This window comes from Tasmannia lanceolata, unplaced genomic scaffold, assembly GCF_043159265.1.
Source record: "Tasmannia lanceolata isolate RefF3 unplaced genomic scaffold, GAP_Taslan_0.1 ptg000015l, whole genome shotgun sequence".
Taxonomy (NCBI): domain Eukaryota; kingdom Viridiplantae; phylum Streptophyta; class Magnoliopsida; order Canellales; family Winteraceae; genus Tasmannia; species Tasmannia lanceolata.
The window spans coordinates 12,147,653-12,165,830 of NW_027518692.1; the positions used below are offsets into that span (position 1 = coordinate 12,147,653).

General features: G+C 38.4%; 1 protein-coding gene and 1 long non-coding RNA gene across 2 annotated transcripts; one reads left to right on the forward strand and one right to left on the reverse strand.

Moving 5' to 3' along the window:
• The first annotated feature begins 202 nt into the window (after positions 1–202).
• Positions 203–14,832, forward strand: LOC143847539 (uncharacterized). Its single transcript, XR_013235070.1, has 2 exons — positions 203–481; positions 13,527–14,832. It is a non-coding gene; the product is annotated as an uncharacterized LOC143847539 (long non-coding RNA).
• Positions 13,393–14,623, reverse strand: LOC143847538 (transcription repressor MYB5-like). Its single transcript, XM_077356416.1, has 2 exons — positions 14,226–14,623; positions 13,393–14,129 (listed from the first exon to the last, which is right to left on the reverse strand). Exons 1-2 carry the CDS (start codon positions 14,597–14,599, stop codon positions 13,532–13,534), a joined length of 972 nt encoding a protein of 323 aa, XP_077212531.1. The 5' UTR covers positions 14,600–14,623; the 3' UTR covers positions 13,393–13,531.
• Positions 14,833–18,178: the final 3,346 nt, after the last annotated feature.

Consider the following 18,178-nt stretch of genomic DNA (forward strand, 5'->3'; position numbering starts at 1 on the left):
ATCTGACTTCACTTCTAAAATGACGTAAATACCCCTGGAAAGACCGTTGAGTTCAAAGAAAGGTTGGTCTAACTAATACGTAAATCAGACTCTAGAGTTGGAATGTTTGGTCGGGTCTCTCAAGTCTTTTTATGGTGATCGAGCCACAAATCCATACAGCTAAAGCTACCAGTCAATCCAAACAAACAACATAGATCTAACGGTCACTATATCCTCCTCATATAAATATTTCTTCATAGCCCCCACACACATCTATTTACACCCACCGTTCATCCTCACATAGTCTATTGATCAACGTGTCTTGGTGCGCGTATCAGAGTTAGTTCTCTTGCGCACCAATTTCCAATTTATAGTTTATTTTTTAGGCTCCCCTACAATATCCATGGCCCCATTTAACTTCAACTAAGAGAGAAGTGTAAGAAACGGGCCTAATGAACGTGAAGCTCTTTTACGGGGTAGTGCAACTCATGAACTTATTGAGGTTAGTTGTTTGAGCGATTCTTTACTAAATTTAGTGGTGCAATTTGAATGAATTTTGCATTTCCTTCCTTCAAATTTATGGGTGACTTGATATATAATTGTAGCACATTTGTTATAAGCGACATTTATTATGAATTTGCTCGGATTTCTTGCTTGTTTTCTTTTTTCAAATCGATGGGTGTGTAACATGTATAATGTAGGATCATTTTCGGTACTAGACTATGTTTCTATGAAAGCAAGCCTAAATTTTAGACTTTAGGAAGTTTTAGAATGGAAGTTTGCACTTAGTTAGAGCTAAATTGAGAATAATCTGTTAAGACATTTTACTTTCATTGATGTTGGATAAGCAAGGAATGAACCCATGAATTTGTGAGATTTGACTCTGCCTAAGTATGTTTAAGCATAAGGACAATATAAAACATTTGATGAGAATTCGAGTAATGTATGGGTGTGATCTCCTGTGTGCTTTTTTCTCTCTATGATTTTTTTAATAATGTATCAGAAAATCAATATTTTTTATACCGTTTAATTAGAGACAGTAATTAAGGGCATGTTAGGCAACCATGAAAAAAAAATCATGGAATATTTGTTAAACCAAGGTGAGAGCAGCATAGAGAGGGCTGCTGAGAGAGATTTGAGAGAACATGTGATTGGGCCCTAAACGAATAATAGAAATTCTTTGTTTAAATAGGATTTTTGTTTTCCCTGTTTTCTAATTGTTGGGTATATAGTATAACCCATATATGTTCTAATATAAGCCCAATAAGATAATTGACCGGTAGGCCTACATAGGCTAGAGTCTATTAACCAGTCATTAACCCTAGTGTATCTATATATAGGGGCTGGAGGCAACAAACTTGTTATTCCAAACTAGATATCTTGGGTGTAATGCTTCAAGTAACCTTTACTTGATCTAACACTAATTACATCCCATGATCTCGTCACTTGCCGGCCCCCTCAAATCTCTCTCCCTCACCTCTTTGCCCTTCTCTTACACTTAGAAAACAAATATTCTATGATTTGTTTTGGGAAGTGATATATCCGCCCCTTTTGATCACTAGGAACACCTTCTGTCAGTGTCTGTGGTAATCAGGGGCATTGAATTCTTCTGACAAAAGTACAACAGCCCCTCTTTAGCCATTGATACACTGACAGGGGTGTTCCTGGTGATAAAAGGGGCGGATATATCATTTCCCTTTTGTTTTCATGGTTGCTGAACATACCTTGGGTGATCAATGTAATAAACGTACACTGAAATTTACAGAAGTGGTGGAAGTCAGGAAATCTCTGTATAGATTAGACCGGTGATAGGGAATTTTGAAGACTTTCTCGGGATTGCCCTTCTCATAGCCCCCTCGCTTTGATACCACACGCCCATTCTTCATTTTAGAAGTCTTCCGATTGGTGCGGTTACCAATTCCTATCAAAGAGCAATTAAAGCTGCAGATTAGGCAAAGTACAATTATTCCAGAACAAGTCGAAAATCATAAGGGTATTTCCGTCATTCGGTGACAAAACTAAATAGGGGTAAAATGGGAATGAAAATTTGATTTAAAAGCTAGTCGAACTTAGGCGCGTCGAAAACACTAACATCGGCGACCATACACAGAACTCGTCCGATATTTCCATCTTCAACTGTCGAGAGTTTTTATACTGTGCACACGTGTGTAGCATAAAATGTATGGTGGGACCCACATGAATGGATGATCTAAGCCATTCATTTTTTGGTCTCCATGTCTTAGATAGGCCGTGTCTTTAAAATGGGAGCCAAAGGATTATCCTAAAGCGTTGATCTGTGGAGTCTTTTCTTTTTAAAAATAAAAATAAATACCGTGCCTTTCGACCTTTGGCGGTATATTGGTGTTTTCGGTTGCATACTGTCCTTGGAAAATATGTAGGCCCCAACGGGCCAGCCCAATGGAGAGAGAGAGAGAGGTGTCCATGGACCCAAGCGGTCAAATGTGTTTGGGGTTCCACGCAAAAGCAAAGAATATCACACATCGGAAAAGTTGAGAGATGTGGATGTGCACACATACTCTCAAAACAGACATTAACAGGAAGAGCTAGAAGGACTTCAGCACCCTCTCCTTGACGGCTAGCTTTTGAGGGTAAGTTTTACCCCGATCCCTACAAGTTAGGGGTGGACATGATTTGGGTCGGTTTGGTTCTAGGGTATACCCATAACCGAACCAATTGCTATCGGTTCCCAGAATTTGGAACCAGAACCGAACCACTTACCATTGGAACCGAAACAGATTCGGTTCTAGGTTTACCCAACCTTTTTTATTATTTTTTTCTTTTTTTTGGATGAATTAATGGAATGCATGGGCTCAGTTATCATGCTATTTTTAAGTATGAAGGAATGATATAAGGCAGCAGACCCTTATTTCATTGTCTACACTCTTCCAGATGGTTCAGTTCTCAAGTCAAAAGAAAATTTGTAAAAATTTAAAAGTCAGTCTATTACAAGGTTCGGTTCTCAGTTCCAAGATCCAAACCCAGAGCCAAACCGGAAACAAAATGTTCCCAATTTTGGGAACCGGAACCGAGCCACCAAATCCTAGAACCGAACTGAACCACATAGGCCGGTTCGGTTTGGTTCGGTTCTTCGGGTTGAACCGGAACCATGTCCACCCTACTACAAGTGGCATCGAGCCGGTGTGCATCCGAGGACGGAATAGTCCCTCGATGAAAGATCTCAATACGTTGCCACCGTGTGGAGGGGTGAGACTGTCCACGTTGCATTTGCGTGGAGGGGGAGATTGTTGGGGGTTCCACGCAATAGCAAAGATCCCACATCGGAAAAGTGAGAGAGATGTGGATGGGCTATAAGGACTTGGGCACCCTCTCCTTAACGGTTAGCTTTAAAGGGTGAGTTTGTTGGGGGTTCCACGCAATAGCAAAGATCCCACATCGGAAAAGTGAGAGGATGTGGATGGGCTATAAGGACTTGTGCACCCTCTCCTTAACGGTTAGCTTTAAAGGGTGAGTTGGTGAGTGCTACCAGGGTCCCTACACAATGGGCCATGTGAATTCAAACTTAAACGGATAGGATCTTGACGCATTAGCAAGATTAATGGATTCATTTTGGATCCCTAATATGGTATTCGAAATTATTCCCGAGCAAGTACTACGACCTCCTTTGTGAGGAGGAACCCTTTCTCCCAAAGTTACGGGGCTATTTTGCCGAGTTTCTTAGAGAGTTGTCTCACGCCCGCCGTAGTTAGGATTCGTCGTTTCTTCGTGGTCATAACAATCACTTCAAGCAATGGAAACAACAAAAGATGTGCTCTAAGTATTTGGGCTATTGAGTAGATTGCCCGCTTTCAATTGATGAATGGCTAATATATAAGTGTTGACCTAAGCCCCTAAGGGCTCGGCTCCCAAACCGTACGTGAGCTGCCTCGTATGGCTCTTCCTAAGAACACAAGAAATTAGACCGCTATTTTGACAGATTAATGTAGCAGCCGCCCCGAAGTGGAGGCAGATGAAGATGAATTCTGAAGAAAAAGAACCGCCCTTACTGCTCAACCGAAGAAGTGACAGCTAATGCGGTCCACTTATTGAACAAGGCCTATGGTCGGTCTGTGAACCCTGGATGCCGAAGGAGTCCTTGGGGTGATCTCGTAGTTCCTATGGGTTTATGCGACGCTAATGTAGTGGCTTGTCAAGCATTTGACAAACTCACACCATCCATTTCAAATGAGATTTGTCCCGTGGACACACAAGCAATCCAACCCATAGCATTTCCTTGTCCTCAATTTTTTATAATTTTAAGTACCATTTTATGAATATACCCTCCAAAATTTTATAATTTTAACTATTATTTCATGGATATTTTCGTAAAAATAATCCATATGCTTTTTTTTTAGGGCCTCCTACATGCATATGTTTTATCTGTTCATCATGTATGTATTACTGCATAATATATTGAAACATATGTAGAGAATGAGTAAGACCGGTTCGTTTAGGATTTTGAGAATCGATTCTAAGTCCAAAACTTATTATTGGACTCAAAATTAGACACAATTCTGAGTCCATTATCAATTTTAGATTCAAAATCAATTCTCAAAACTCCAAATGAATATATGATATTGTCGGGAAAGTTGCCTTGCTTTCCACCGTGTGTAGTGGAGGCAAACTAGAAATAAGTTCTTTACGTTTTAGAAAATCCGACGTATAAAAAAGAGGAGCATGTGTTCTGTCTTGACGGGAGATGCTTTGGGCATTAGAAGGCGGCAAAGAGAAAATATAGAAGGAAGAGAAAGAAAGGAGAGTTTTTCCTAGGATTTCTCCCGAGGTTCTTTCTCGGGTTATTTTTTGGGTTTTATGGAAAGGTTTTTTCTCGAGCTGCTCTTGTGTGTATGGTCTTCGCAGAAATAGGCATCTTAGCCGAACCACGTAAAATCTCGGTGTTCATCTTCCGTCTTGTGTTTATTTTTACTTTTCCATTTATTTGTAAACGATCAGATCGGATTTGCCAGGCGGATTTTCTCAACAAGTGATATCAGAGCTAAAGTTGGAACGAGCGTTGAGTCCGGTTAGAGCAGTTGTGGGTGTTGTGATTGGATCACGATTAGAGTGATCGTCGGAGGTAGAAAGATTGTTTGAGAGATTCTCATTAAAGATAGAGTTTCTCGCATCAAGGGTGATCTGAGATGGTGAAAAAATCTAGTTTTACCAAATTCAACATCGATGGGTTTTATGAAAAGGGTAGGTTCACCCTATGAAAGATGAGGATGAATGGCATCCTTGTTCAATAGGGCCTTGTGAAAGCATCGAAGGGAAAAGATGGAAAGTCGGAGGAGACAACGATACCGAGGAGGAAGAAATTGAGTCGAAGGCGGTGAGCACAATTTGACTATGTCTGTCGGATAATGTTGTGTTTAAGATTATGAAGGAAGAAGAAGAGCCTAAGTTATGAGAGAAATTTGAAAAGCCTTGTCAGAAAGCATGGCCAATGTATCTGAAAGCGACAGTTGTACGAGCTGAAGATGCAAAAAGGTGGAGATATTCTAAAACACGTGATTCTGTTAGATGGACTTATTGATCAACTCAACAATGTTTGAAGAAAAGATGAAGGAATAAGACAAGTCCATTTTGCTTCTTACTCCGCTTCCTGATTCTTACGACAATCTGATAACTATGTTATTATCCGGTAAGGACACCATGAAGTGAAGTCATGGTGATGCTCTTATCTAATGAGACTAGGAGGGGGGTCTAATCAAAATGTTGTTCAAGAGCATGAGTTGGTTTTTCATGGAGAGAAGCAAAGAGGAAAGTCGTCTGATAATGGATCGGGAAAAGGCAAGTCAAGATCCAAGGTCAGCGAAAAGGGCAAGCAATGTTATTGTTGCAAGGAATATGGCCACTTCAAGCGGAATTGTTTGAAGTGGGCCGACACGTCGGACAATAGTGCTACAAATACGGTGGTAGTCTTAACGGATGAGAAAAGCGAAATGGTTGGAGACGTTCTCATAGTCATGGTTTTAAATTTCAACCGAAATCTGAAATTTCGGATTCGGTCGGGACCGAAACGAAATCACAACTAAACCGAAATTTTCGAAATGTACAAAATTTCGACTGAAATTTTGGAAATTTCGGCGAAATAAATGATAAATTCTTATTATTTTAATCCTTTACCAAATTTCAGCCGAAATTTTGGCTTTAAAAATCAGTATTTCGAGGGCTTTTACCCAATTTCGACCGAAATTTCATGATTTTTGTCGAAATTTCGATTTCGGGAAACACCGAAATTTAAAACCTTGCTCACAGTCTCCACAGGAGATCACACTTCTCCTCATCAAGTAATCATACTTTTCATGATGAGTGGATTCTCAATTAGGTGCTTTCTTCATTCCAGGAGGTAATATTTTGAAACTTTCTAGGAGAGAAGGGCGGGTGCAGTGTCCTTGCGTGACGGCTCAACTTGTGACATCAACAATGAAGATCAAGATGTTTGATGGAGTGGTCTGTACTTTGGGTGTTGTGGCTTATGTCCTAAAGATACAAAAGAATCTAGTGTCACTTGGACAATTAGACTCAAACGGTTGCAGGTATTCAGCTGCAAGTGGAGCTAAGAAAATCACATGTGAATTTATGGTTCTAATGAAAGAAGAGATGCAAGGAAGATAATATCGTCTAGTCGAGGACACAATGACTAGAGTTCGTAAGATCTCGATGGCTAGTTAGAAATAGAGGGGTGTACACAAGAATAGGGTCCCTTGTGTAGTTGGTGCAAAGATGGATTTCCAGGTTGCAGACGGTGGTGAGAAGCTGAAAGTTCCTATGACGGGAAGGACGGATTGAGATCTCTCTCTAGGGTTGACTGGCTGAGTCAACGGGATGGCAGCTACACATGTGCATTGGCCGTGTTGATCAAATCATTTGGAGTTAAAACCAAGGTGATTTGATAGTGTGTAGCTGGTACTTTAGAAGGCCAATGGCTATTTGCGATGAAAGCGGACCAGTGGAGACATCAACTGATAATCTTCAAGTGGCTGGAAAACAAGCCGATGTAGAGATTGTTGGGAAAGTTGCATTATTTCTCACCGCTTATAGCGGGAGGCAAAATAGAAACAAATTCTTTCGGATTTAAGGAAACCTAAACGTAAAAAATGAAAGAGCATGTGTTCTCCTTTGGTGGGAGGCGGCTTGGGCATTAGAATGAGATAGAAAGAAAAAATAGAAGGGAGAAAATAAAAAAGGAGATTTTTTCTTGGGATTTCTCTCGGGGTTTTCGGGTTTTCTCATGGGTTTTTTCACGGGTTGCTCTTGTGGGTACAATCTTGGTTGGGATGCAAGGGAAAGGGTTGTGGGTTTGTGGGTTTTGTGACACCATTGTAATCCTTGTAATTTTGCTTCCTCATGGTGAAGATCGTGTTCTCGCCCATGGATATAAGCATCTTTGGCCGAACCACGTAAATTTCTGGTGTTCATCTTGTGGCTTATGTTTAATTTTACTTTTACATTTATATGCGCATGATTGGATCGGATTTGCTCGGCATATTTTCCCAACGGATACCATGAATACACCACTACAATATATTCAGTGGTATTATCCCCGCCCCAATTAGGTCAGTTCCCATTCCTAGCACCCTGCTCATCGTGGAAATATAAGTCCTAATCGGCTAAGAAGATTCCATCAATCACATCATGTATATTAGAGCATGGTCGGAGAGAATTAGAATATTGACAATGAAATGGTCTTGCCACATAAAATGCCATAAATCCCATCAGCTGCGACACAAAGCACCCATAAATGCGGGCTTAAGTTGGCTTCGAGGAAAACTATGTCAAAGTTTATCAACCATGAAAAAACCTATCTAGCTTCAAACATATTGAACCTCAAGAGTTTACCCTGGTCTGCAAATTCGAACAAAACACTTGGGAGTTGACATATCTACCTCAAGAGTTAACCCACGACAAATTTGGACAGAAACGAGACTCGTCTTCCTCATTTCCACCTTCATCACTCCCTCCCCTCCCTGTAAAAACATAATCTCTCTCTCTCTCTCTCTCTCTCTCTCTCTCTCTCTCTCTCTTGCCTGCAACAACTATTCACAGTATATAATACAGTATTTAGTTATTTACTATTCACGGTAATCACATGATACGCAGCGGATCAAACGGGAATCGTAGCCGAAGCGCACGATCCAAAAATTGTCCTAGAATCCACTAGGAAGAAGAAGAAGAACCCTAGAATCCAGTAGGAAATGAGAGAAGAAGAAGAGAGAGATAGAGAGACAGAAGAAGAGAGAGATAGAGAGACAGAACGTCTTTGATATTATTTCATGATTGATTTCAACTCACAATTTACAACCTCTTATATAAAAGAAATGCAATAACTAAATGAGTAAACTTCTCCTAAAAGAAAGATCTAGAATCCTAACACATAAAGAAAGTAACTAAATTAGAACACCTATAATTAGAAGGGTAATCCTACTACACTTAGGAAACAAAATCCTAATAAATAAAGAAAATCATTGCCAACTTTCCAAAAAGTAAAAAACTAAATAATCAGTACTCTACTATCCTACCTCAGTCCCTCTCACTTGAAAGAAACTCGTCCTCCAATTTGGACGAAAGATGGAGAGAACAAGCTGAAATGTAGATCCGTTGTGAAACAGATCTGTGCAGATGAACGGCTTGCATCGACTTCGAATTGAAATCCTTTCCATCGAATCAGATACTTCCATCTGCCTGGTAATCTGGCATGTGTGCATAGGTGGTCAGACTTGATTCGACTAAAAATTACGCCTTCGATAAACTCTTCGATCCTGGTTAGTTTAGGTAGAATATATCCTTCACTATGTTTAGTATGAACGGTGTTGTCATCATAGAGAGGGAGTAAATTTCTGTCTATTATTTCTGACTCGTATGCGGCACCTACGAATTTCATCATTCTCCATCGAGTGATCTGGGCTCTCCAAGCTCTCTGAATGACGTTGGCGGCATATTTTGTGCACAAGTAATCAATTCGAGCGATCGTTTGTCACCACCAGCTCTGAACCTTGATTGCAGAACTGATGTACTCTTATATTCGCTTCTGGCCCGGTACATACACCATGCCTTTTGGATTAGAAGGACAAGCAGCTTTCTTCTTAGCATGGTTCTTGGCCTTTTGGGCTTTCTCTCGCCTGATTTTAGCTTGAATTTTCAAAGACTCTTGATACGTAACTAGCGCAAATTCTTTGATAAAGGGATCACGAATTTCATGCCAATAGCTGAACTACGGATATCCCAATCTATATCTCTCGCTTTCTATCCTTTTCAACATAGATCTAGCATGAAACATTGTTGTCGCTCTGGCACACTTAATCGTCTCTATTTCGCTCAGCCCATATTTTTCTCTACAATCCTCAATTGTATCAATCCAAGCCAAACATGCGGTCTTGCAATCTCCATACCCAAAGAACGATGGGATGAACTGTAAATCCATGATAGGTTAAGGAAAAGAAAGGAAAACTAGGAGAGGGGGAAAAGACCTAGGAAACTGAATGGTGGTGGTGTCATTATCAATATTAGAGGCGTGTGGAAAAAGGAAAAGGGACAGTTGGTTTGAGTCAAGTGTAGGTAATGCTTCGTTTGGTTGCAGAAAAGCTTGGTAGCCGTCGGAATTTGGTTAGGATTTGGCATGCCATTCCATGTTTGGTTGCCAAAATAGCATTGGGCTCCCTTGAATGTCTCTCATGTAATAATTACTTGTGTGATGATGTGGATTCCTTGTCCCCTCTGCAAATCCTTCCAAAACTAAAGAATTTTGGTTGAATTTTCTAGGGAATGATGCTCTCTCTTTCTGTCTCTTCTCTCTCTCTTTCCTCTATCCCTATATTGGTAATGACACCCCTACTTATTCTCCTACTTTCCAACAATATGCCGTGTAACCAAACACTGCTTCAATATTCTCCGAGGTAATTTCTAGACAAATCAAAATGCTTCTCTCCTCCCGTTTGACTTCTTTTGACTTCATAATCCACTACTTTCCGAGCCACCCCAAGCAACCAAACGGAGCATAAAAGGTTAAGGATATGGGTATAGGTTGAGATGGTTGGTGAAATTATAGGATAGTGGCTAGGTATTGGTTGTGGGCCTTGGTAGAGAAATTATTTCAGCTAACAAATATGTTGTGCACAAGTAATCAACTTGAGCAATCTTTTGTCACCACTAGCTTTGATACCAACTAATGCAACAGATCAAACGGGAATCACAGCCGAAGCGTACGATCCGAAAATTGTCCTAGAATCCACTAAGAAGAAGAAGAAGAAGAACCCTAGAATCCACTAGGAAGGGGGAGAAGAAGAAAAGAGAGATAGAGAGACAAAATGTCTTTGATATTATTCCATGATTATTCCAACTTACAATTTACAACCTCTTATATAAAAGAAATGCAATACCTAAATGAGTAAACTTCTCCTAAAAGAAAGATCTAGAATCCTAACACATAAACAAAGTAGCTAAATTAGAACACTTATAATTAGAAGGGTAATCCTACTATACTTAGGAAACAAAATCCTTACCAGCTTTCCAAAAAGTTAAAAAACCAAATAATTAGTATTCTACTATCCTACCTCACATGATCTCAATGTGGGGCCTATCATATATTCATATCAGGGTATTTGCTAGCTTTCATTGCAAAAGGCATTTCACGGATAGCCTATTGCATGTGAGAGCAGCCACCTCGTGAATGAAGACAAAATCTGCTGAAAAGATAGCCAGTGTGGCTGCTTTCACATGCAACAGCCCATCCGTGAAATGCCTTCTGCGATGGACGCTAGCAAATACCAACTTATATTTATATTATACCTCTATCTTGGTGATTGTTTATTCCAAGTAAACTCAGAAGGCAAATTGCTCTTTATCATATATTTCTTACTATGCCCACTTTTTTTTTATCTCGTAGTCTATTATTGTTTCTCAACACTATCTCGGCATATAAGTAAGGCCCTGTTTGTTTTGGATTTTGATGCAGATATATAAATAGTTGCAGAAACTTTTTGGCAAAGTTAGAATCAACTTATCTTAAGAAAGGAGTCCTAAAGAGCTCCCTCCTGCTTAATCTCACCATTTTCAGGTCTTCCTTGTCTTGTCTAAATGCTTTTTTCACGTGCTCCTCCAATCATGGGTCTGCCCTTGTCCTTGATGGGGATGTCTGCGCCTCTCCATATATAATATATGAGAAAGAAGCTGAAATAACTAAAGACATAGATGGTCATAAAAAGCAATTGCAGTATACACAAAAGACAACCCGCAGGGGTACTACTAAAATCGTTGGATCCTTCTGACACTGGTTTAAAAGGACTATAAGTCAAAACTTAATTATTATATTGATTAAATATTTTTGTGTTGTCTCTTATGGTATTATACACTGTATCTTGTTACAAGAAGACACTTAATTAGCTTAGTTGTTAGCATTAGCATTTGAAATCCAATCCAAAATTACAGTGCAACCTAACAATTCTCCTAATTAAAGGTCCCTTTCCTTATTTCCATTCCATAATTGAGGAACACACACCCCCCTTTTTTTTTTTACAAAATAATTTTTTATGATATTTGCGACTTTAGAACATATATTAACTCACATATCTTTTTCGATCATTTCAATTGTTATTACGATTCATTTGATGGATTTATTAGTCCATCAAATCGTAGGAATATGTGATTCATCAGAAAAAGGCATTATAGCTAGTTGCCAACTAAAGCAGCACATTCAATAGCCATTATGCAATGATTATATTTATGCTTGGATAATTTTTCTTCTGAGCAAAGTACAATTTTTTTTAGTAATTCTATAAATTGTAAATTTAAAAATCACCAATGTGGTTGAATTCTAAGTTTTGGTTTTCATACGATATTTTACATTACAATAGTCAGCTTGCAAGTGAAATCTTCGCTGTTCAGAAAGGACTTACATCCGATGATATGCTTATCAATAAAAATTTGTGACCCAATTGCATCTTTGAATGTCAAAGTTGTAATGTATAGTTGCCTCATGAAATGAATATATGAGTATCATGCATAACTGAATATTAGCTCAAATAACAGCAAGAAAATGATATTTGCATTAGAAAAGGTCGGTCCTTTGCTTTGGTAAGGCTGATTCGGCGGAGAACCGGCTGTGGGAGATGGCAGTCGATAACTATAATGGACTGTTTTTCCTCCTCAGTCACCAAAAGAAAATTTATGAATGCATGTACATGGAAGTGTGATATTTTCTACCAAAGGCATAATCTCCAATGGCCATGACAAGGAATATTTTTATGCATAGCCTTTTTGATATTTTTGCAACATACTGAAGTATTCTCATATTGATTAGTGAATCGTGAATATATAGCTGTTAGTATTTTTGGGCTTCTGAAAATACTATGATATCATCTTAAGTAGAACTGTAAACAATTTGAAGCATGTAGAAATATTTGTTCCCCTCACATAATATTTAATTTGATAAGCTTAAGGTAATGGCTGTTTCTATATCAGCAATGCAAGAGTTAGAGGCCTCTCTAGACTATAACTTGAACAAAACTAGCAAGATGAAAATGACCTCCTCAAATTTGATATGTTGTATGCATTTTATTTAGCCTGCTCATCCGATCAGACAGTTCAGACTTTAGAGTTCAGACAACACACAAATATGAAGTTGCAGAGATCAGACAACAATATGGATTATTTTTCATGAAATTGTATTCAAGATCGTGTATAATCTTAGGTAAATGGTTTTCTCTTCTGAAAAACATAAACCAGTTTTCATTTTACCTGCCCATATCATCAGAAATTTTTTTAAGCATGCTTATAGTATGCGCCTACCACATGAAAACTGTCAGAATTGGCAGATTATCATTTAATGGAATTGAATCTCAAAGTGTGCAGTGTTAGATAATAAAGAGAAATTTCTTCGTAAGGAAACTTAGATAATGGAGAGAAATTTCTTCATTAATGCAAGGTAGCCATCAATTTAATAATATAATGCCGTAAATGGTTTCTTGAAGCACAGGTCTTTACACACCAAATGCTTTGCTATTGTATTCGCTTCTTTTCTTCTTATCATTGAATAATTAAAGTTTCAATCAATGACTTCAGTTAGTAGGAAGCAAGACTTCTCATTAACCAAAAAACATCAGCCGAAGAGGCTATTGTATAGAAAAACAAGTTCATTTTTTCTCCTCATATATATCCTTTTCGTCTGTAGATTAGAAGCATGTAAATGGTCTCAAAATGATAAACTGAAGGTAAAGGTAGACAGGTTGAAATATGCAGAAAGAAGCACATAGTACTGTTTACTTCATGATGTAAGGAAATAAAATTTAAGCCAGAAGAAGCTTCCTTTTTGTCCAAGAGAAACTAGGGAAACTTCACATCATCATTCATTCATTCACTAAAAGCAGAATGAGAAAAACCCAGAAGGAAACAATAAAATACAAACAAGGAAAGCCTATTAATCATCTTTTAATGTACCTAATAGATCCATACCTTCATAACAGAAGCAGCAACAACAACATACATATAACTCACAATACAATCTTTTGAATTATTATGTTTTGTACGGACAGGTGGTTCAAAACCTCTTATCAATACGATCTTCAAAGCGTCCTTGTTCATCTTCATTTGCACCCGTTCCAGACGAAACAGTGGCTTCCCAGAAAGTTCCATAGCCCAAACTTGGTAATGAAGAAACTAAAGGATCAGAAGGTGCAACCATATTCTGCTGATTCTGCTGTATAAACATATCCTCATTAATCAGAGAATTCAAGAATGAAGAAAAAATATCATCAGTGCAGATATCCATCTCATCATCTTCATTACTACGATCATTCCCATGGCTACTTTGCACTCCCATCTTCAACAACCCGTTCGAATTCCGCCAGCTGTCATCTTCATCCAAGTTATTCTCAACCAAATACTCACTACCAATAACCCTACGACCCGTTTCTTCCAGTAAAGAAAAATTAGGTTTAGGGTTAGGGTTAGGGTTAGGGTTAGGTTTTGGTACAGGTGGAGCTGGAGGTGCATGAGAATTAGGGTTAGGGTTTAATGGCTTGTGGGTTCTAGGATCTATCCCTTGACTGATAAGCTTCTTACTGAGATGGGTATTCCAGTAGTTCTTGATTTCATTATCCGTTCGTCCCGGAATTCTCCCAGCAATCAAAGACCACCTGAAAGAAGAAGAAAAAAACAAAGAAAAAGAGAAAAAGGAGTGAGAATATCAAAAAACAAACCCTAAAAAAGGAGGGTTTTAGGGTAATGAGGACCTGTTGCCGAGAAGGCGGTGGAGGCGAAGGATGAGATCTTCTTCGTCGGGTGCAATCTGGCCGCGTTTGACGGAAGGGCGAAGATAATTCATCCAACGGAGTCTGCAACTTTTGCCGCAGCGTAAGAGTCCGGCGCGTTTTGGAAGAGTTCTCCATCGTCCTTCACCTTCTTTGTTTATGTAAGTAGAGAGAAGCTCATCTTCTTCAGGTGTCCATGGCCCTCTCTTCAAACCCACTTTGATACAACATGGTGTTGTGGTTGATATCTTCTTACTACCTGATGGTGAAGGATTTCTCATCTCTCTCTCTCTCTTTCTCTCTCTCTCTCTCTCTCTGATATATATGTCTTTCTTTCTGGTTGGGTTTTTGTTCATTTGGGTTTGGAAGGGATAGATGAAAAGGACTATACATAGGATAGGGTGGAGGAGCTGATATACTTGTCCCCCATTTCTTCCCAGGGTCACCCCTCTAGTGATTTTAGAAGGTGGCCTGGGTAATAAATGGGGGGATATATTATTTCCTGGTATGCTTGGGCACACAGCTAGCTGAGTGTCGAGGTGTATTTGGAATAATTTTTTTGTATGAATGAAAATTGCTGTTTGCACCCCTTTTGTTTGTCTTTTCATTAGACTAACTTTATCTTCATTTTGATGGGTTAACTTTATCTTCATGACACGACAACAAACGACGGTTGAAATGTTCTGGATATAATTTATTTCCCTTTTGTAAATTCGTATCCACCGTCAAATTAGCTTTTATTTGGAAAAGAAAAAACAGTGTTTTATTTTGGCTATTAATGTTGGCACTACCATGTTTTGATAATTGCACTAACTCATCTTGTACTTTCATTTTTAATTAGCTTTCAAGAGTTTTTTTTTTTGGGGAATTGTAATAACCTTTGACCGTAAGCCCACACCATAGGATGATCCAAACCGTCCATTTAATGGGCTACAACATAAATAGTTTGTGCCCCAAAAATCATTACCATAGGATGATTCTAACCATAGGATGATTCTAACCCTCCGGTCTAAAGAGGGACTCACATTATGGAAACTTCTACAAATCGGATGCTTGGGAGCATCCTATGGAAATGATTTTTGGGGCACAACCTATTTACATTGTGGCCCATCCAATGGACAGTTTGGATCATCCTATGGTGTGGGCTGTGAGGTCCATTTTGAAAAATATATGGTGAATTAATCATGGAAGGGGGTGAATTTTTCACCGCCTTAAACAAGATGAGTTGTCCAAGTATCAAAACATGGTAGTGCCAATATCAGCAGCCATTATTTTAATTTTTATTTCCATTTTAATAAATTTTAACTGTATCTTGCCTGAAAACTTACTTTGTACGTAAGAAAATTGGGGTGATCTGGTACCCACATGGTCTTCGTCCCATTAGGAACAGATATATCATGTGTGAGATAAAGGACTATAAAAATCAACGGTTTAGCTTTTCTTGGGGGAATCCTAAATCTAGATTAATAGGTCATCGATGGCTTAGTATTATCTGATCGAGGTGAAGGCAATCAATTGGAATGTGGACCGTTGTTAATCAATTTGTCAACAACTAGGCCATCCAAGACCATTATGGATTCATCTGGTTGTATGCTTCATCGTTAAGGAAACACTTCAAAAATACTGGAAAGGAAGTGATATATATTCACTTTTATTTTTTCCTCGGGCCAACCCCCTGTGTTCCTTATTTATGAATACACTTTTTTAGTTTTTACATTATTAGAGGCGGCCAAAGGAAGAAAGGGGGTGGGGGGGGGGGGCCTTTGGAGACGAAATAAGATATTTTTTATGTGTGTGGCGGTATGAACCCTTATTTTTCAGAAAGTATGGTACAACCCACATCATAGGATTATCCAACCCCAAAAATCATTTCCATAGGATGACCCTAACCGTCTGATCACGACCGCACATTACGGGAATTTCTATAGAATGGAGGGTTAGGATATATATATAGTGAAGCTACACCGCCAGTGTAGCTAACTTAGCTACACAACCGGCTTAAAATACAATGGGCCCACATTGTTTTGGTGATCCTAACCCTATCTATGTGAGGGTCAATCAAATGAATGGTTTGGATCACCAAAACAATGTGGAACCATTGTATTTTAAGCCGGCGGTGTAGCTAAGTTAGCTACACCGACGGTGTAGCTAAGTTAGCTACACCGACGGTGTATATATATATATATATATATATATATATATATATATATATATATATATATATATATATATATATATAATGACACCCCTAATGCCCTTACGTCGGTAATGACGATTTTCGTCAGTAAACAAACAAATAAACACTACTTACCACTACTAGGAGACTAGTTCACTGTTGTGATAAATTGTCACATCTGTTTACTACTTTCTATTTCACCACTACCCTATGATGCGACTACGTGCAACCAAATTGGCAATCGTCGAATGACCATCTAATCATGTTACAAGCATGGTTTTAAATTTCGATTTAAATTTCGAATGAAATCGGAAATTTTGGATTTTGGTGGAGACCGACACCGAAACCACCAAAAACCAAAACGGTCATTTATTTCGGCCAAAATTTTGAAATTTGACCCCAAAAATCTTTTTTTTCTTAATTAATTTAATATTTTACCCAAATTTTGGTAATTTCGGCAGAAATTTAATATTGAATAAAATATTGGTTTCGATTTTTGTCCAGATTTCGACCGAAATTTCAGGGTCCGAAACTGGTACCGAACCCAAAATTTTTAACCTTGGTTACAAGTAAGAAAAAATGGTAACTGATATCCACACTACCATATTTTGATAATGGCACTACTTGCTTTGCTTTTTGCTCTTTAATTAAATTTTAATGGCTGCTACAATACTCAAGATAAAATTTTAACGGCTATTACATACTCAAGATGCTATCAACATCCAACACTACAAGGAAAAGGCATTGTCGCGATGGAAAAAATCTGTCACCATTGTTCCGTAACTATAATAAATGGTTTATAGCGACGGATTTCTTTTCTGTCATCATTTTTTGTGACGAATATTCCTTCGCTAAAACCGATAAATTTATTTTTAAAAAGAAAAAGAAAATATAATAAAATTAGCCATTGATATATCCGTTGCAATTAAGCAATTTCTAAATATATCTAGAGAAAACGGTTTCTACACACAAGTGTAGATAAGTTATCTACACACTAGCTTAAAATACAGTAGAGGGCATATTGTTTGGGTGATCCAAACCATTCATTTAATTGGCCCTCACATAGATAGGGTGTCCACAAAAAATCAGCTCCATAGGACCATCCCAACCTAATGATTTGTGGAGGTAAAATGGACGTGCATAAACCTTCACAAATCTGTCCATCTTTTGCCTCCACAGTTCGAAGGGTTAGGATGATCCTATGGAGCTGATTTTTTGTGGACACCATATCTATGTGAGGGCCAATCAAATAAATGGTTTGAATCACCCAAACAATGTGGGCCTCCACTGTATTTTAGGCTAGTGTGTAGATAACTAATCTACACTTGTGTGTAGAAACCGTTTTCTAATATATCTAATCACAAAAACCGTCGCTATAGCTCCATCCCGACGCCAATTCTAGCGAGGGTTTTAGTTCCATCACTAGAGCCCTTAAACTTAATATTGGCAGCAGATTTTCCAAAATTGCCATTAACCTTCTATAGGATAATATTGCAAGATCCTCTCAAAAATAAGATTGGCAACTAATAATTAAGTCCAAAATTATAATTGATCCCTAGGAGTGGAAATGATATTTCCAACCCTCTTGCATGCCTTTTCCTAAAATGTTTTTCTATTCATGTTTTTTGTATTCTATGATATTAATAACTCATAGCTTTGTTTGTAAGGATTTTCATGATAGGGGAGTGAAGGGCTTCTGCAATTCTTGAAACAAAGGTACACATGACTTTTGTTTGAGTGAGATGATCGATTCTTTTTA

Excerpts from the sequence above, each read along its gene's own strand:
- LOC143847538 (XM_077356416.1), bottom strand. The coding sequence starts at position 14,599 with ATGAACAAAAACCCAACCAGAAAGAAAGACATATATATCAGAGAGAGA. Across the intron at positions 14,130-14,225 it reads CACCGCCTTCTCGGCAACAG|GTGGTCTTTGATTGCTGGGA; the intron begins GTCCTCATTACC and ends TTCTTCTTTCAG.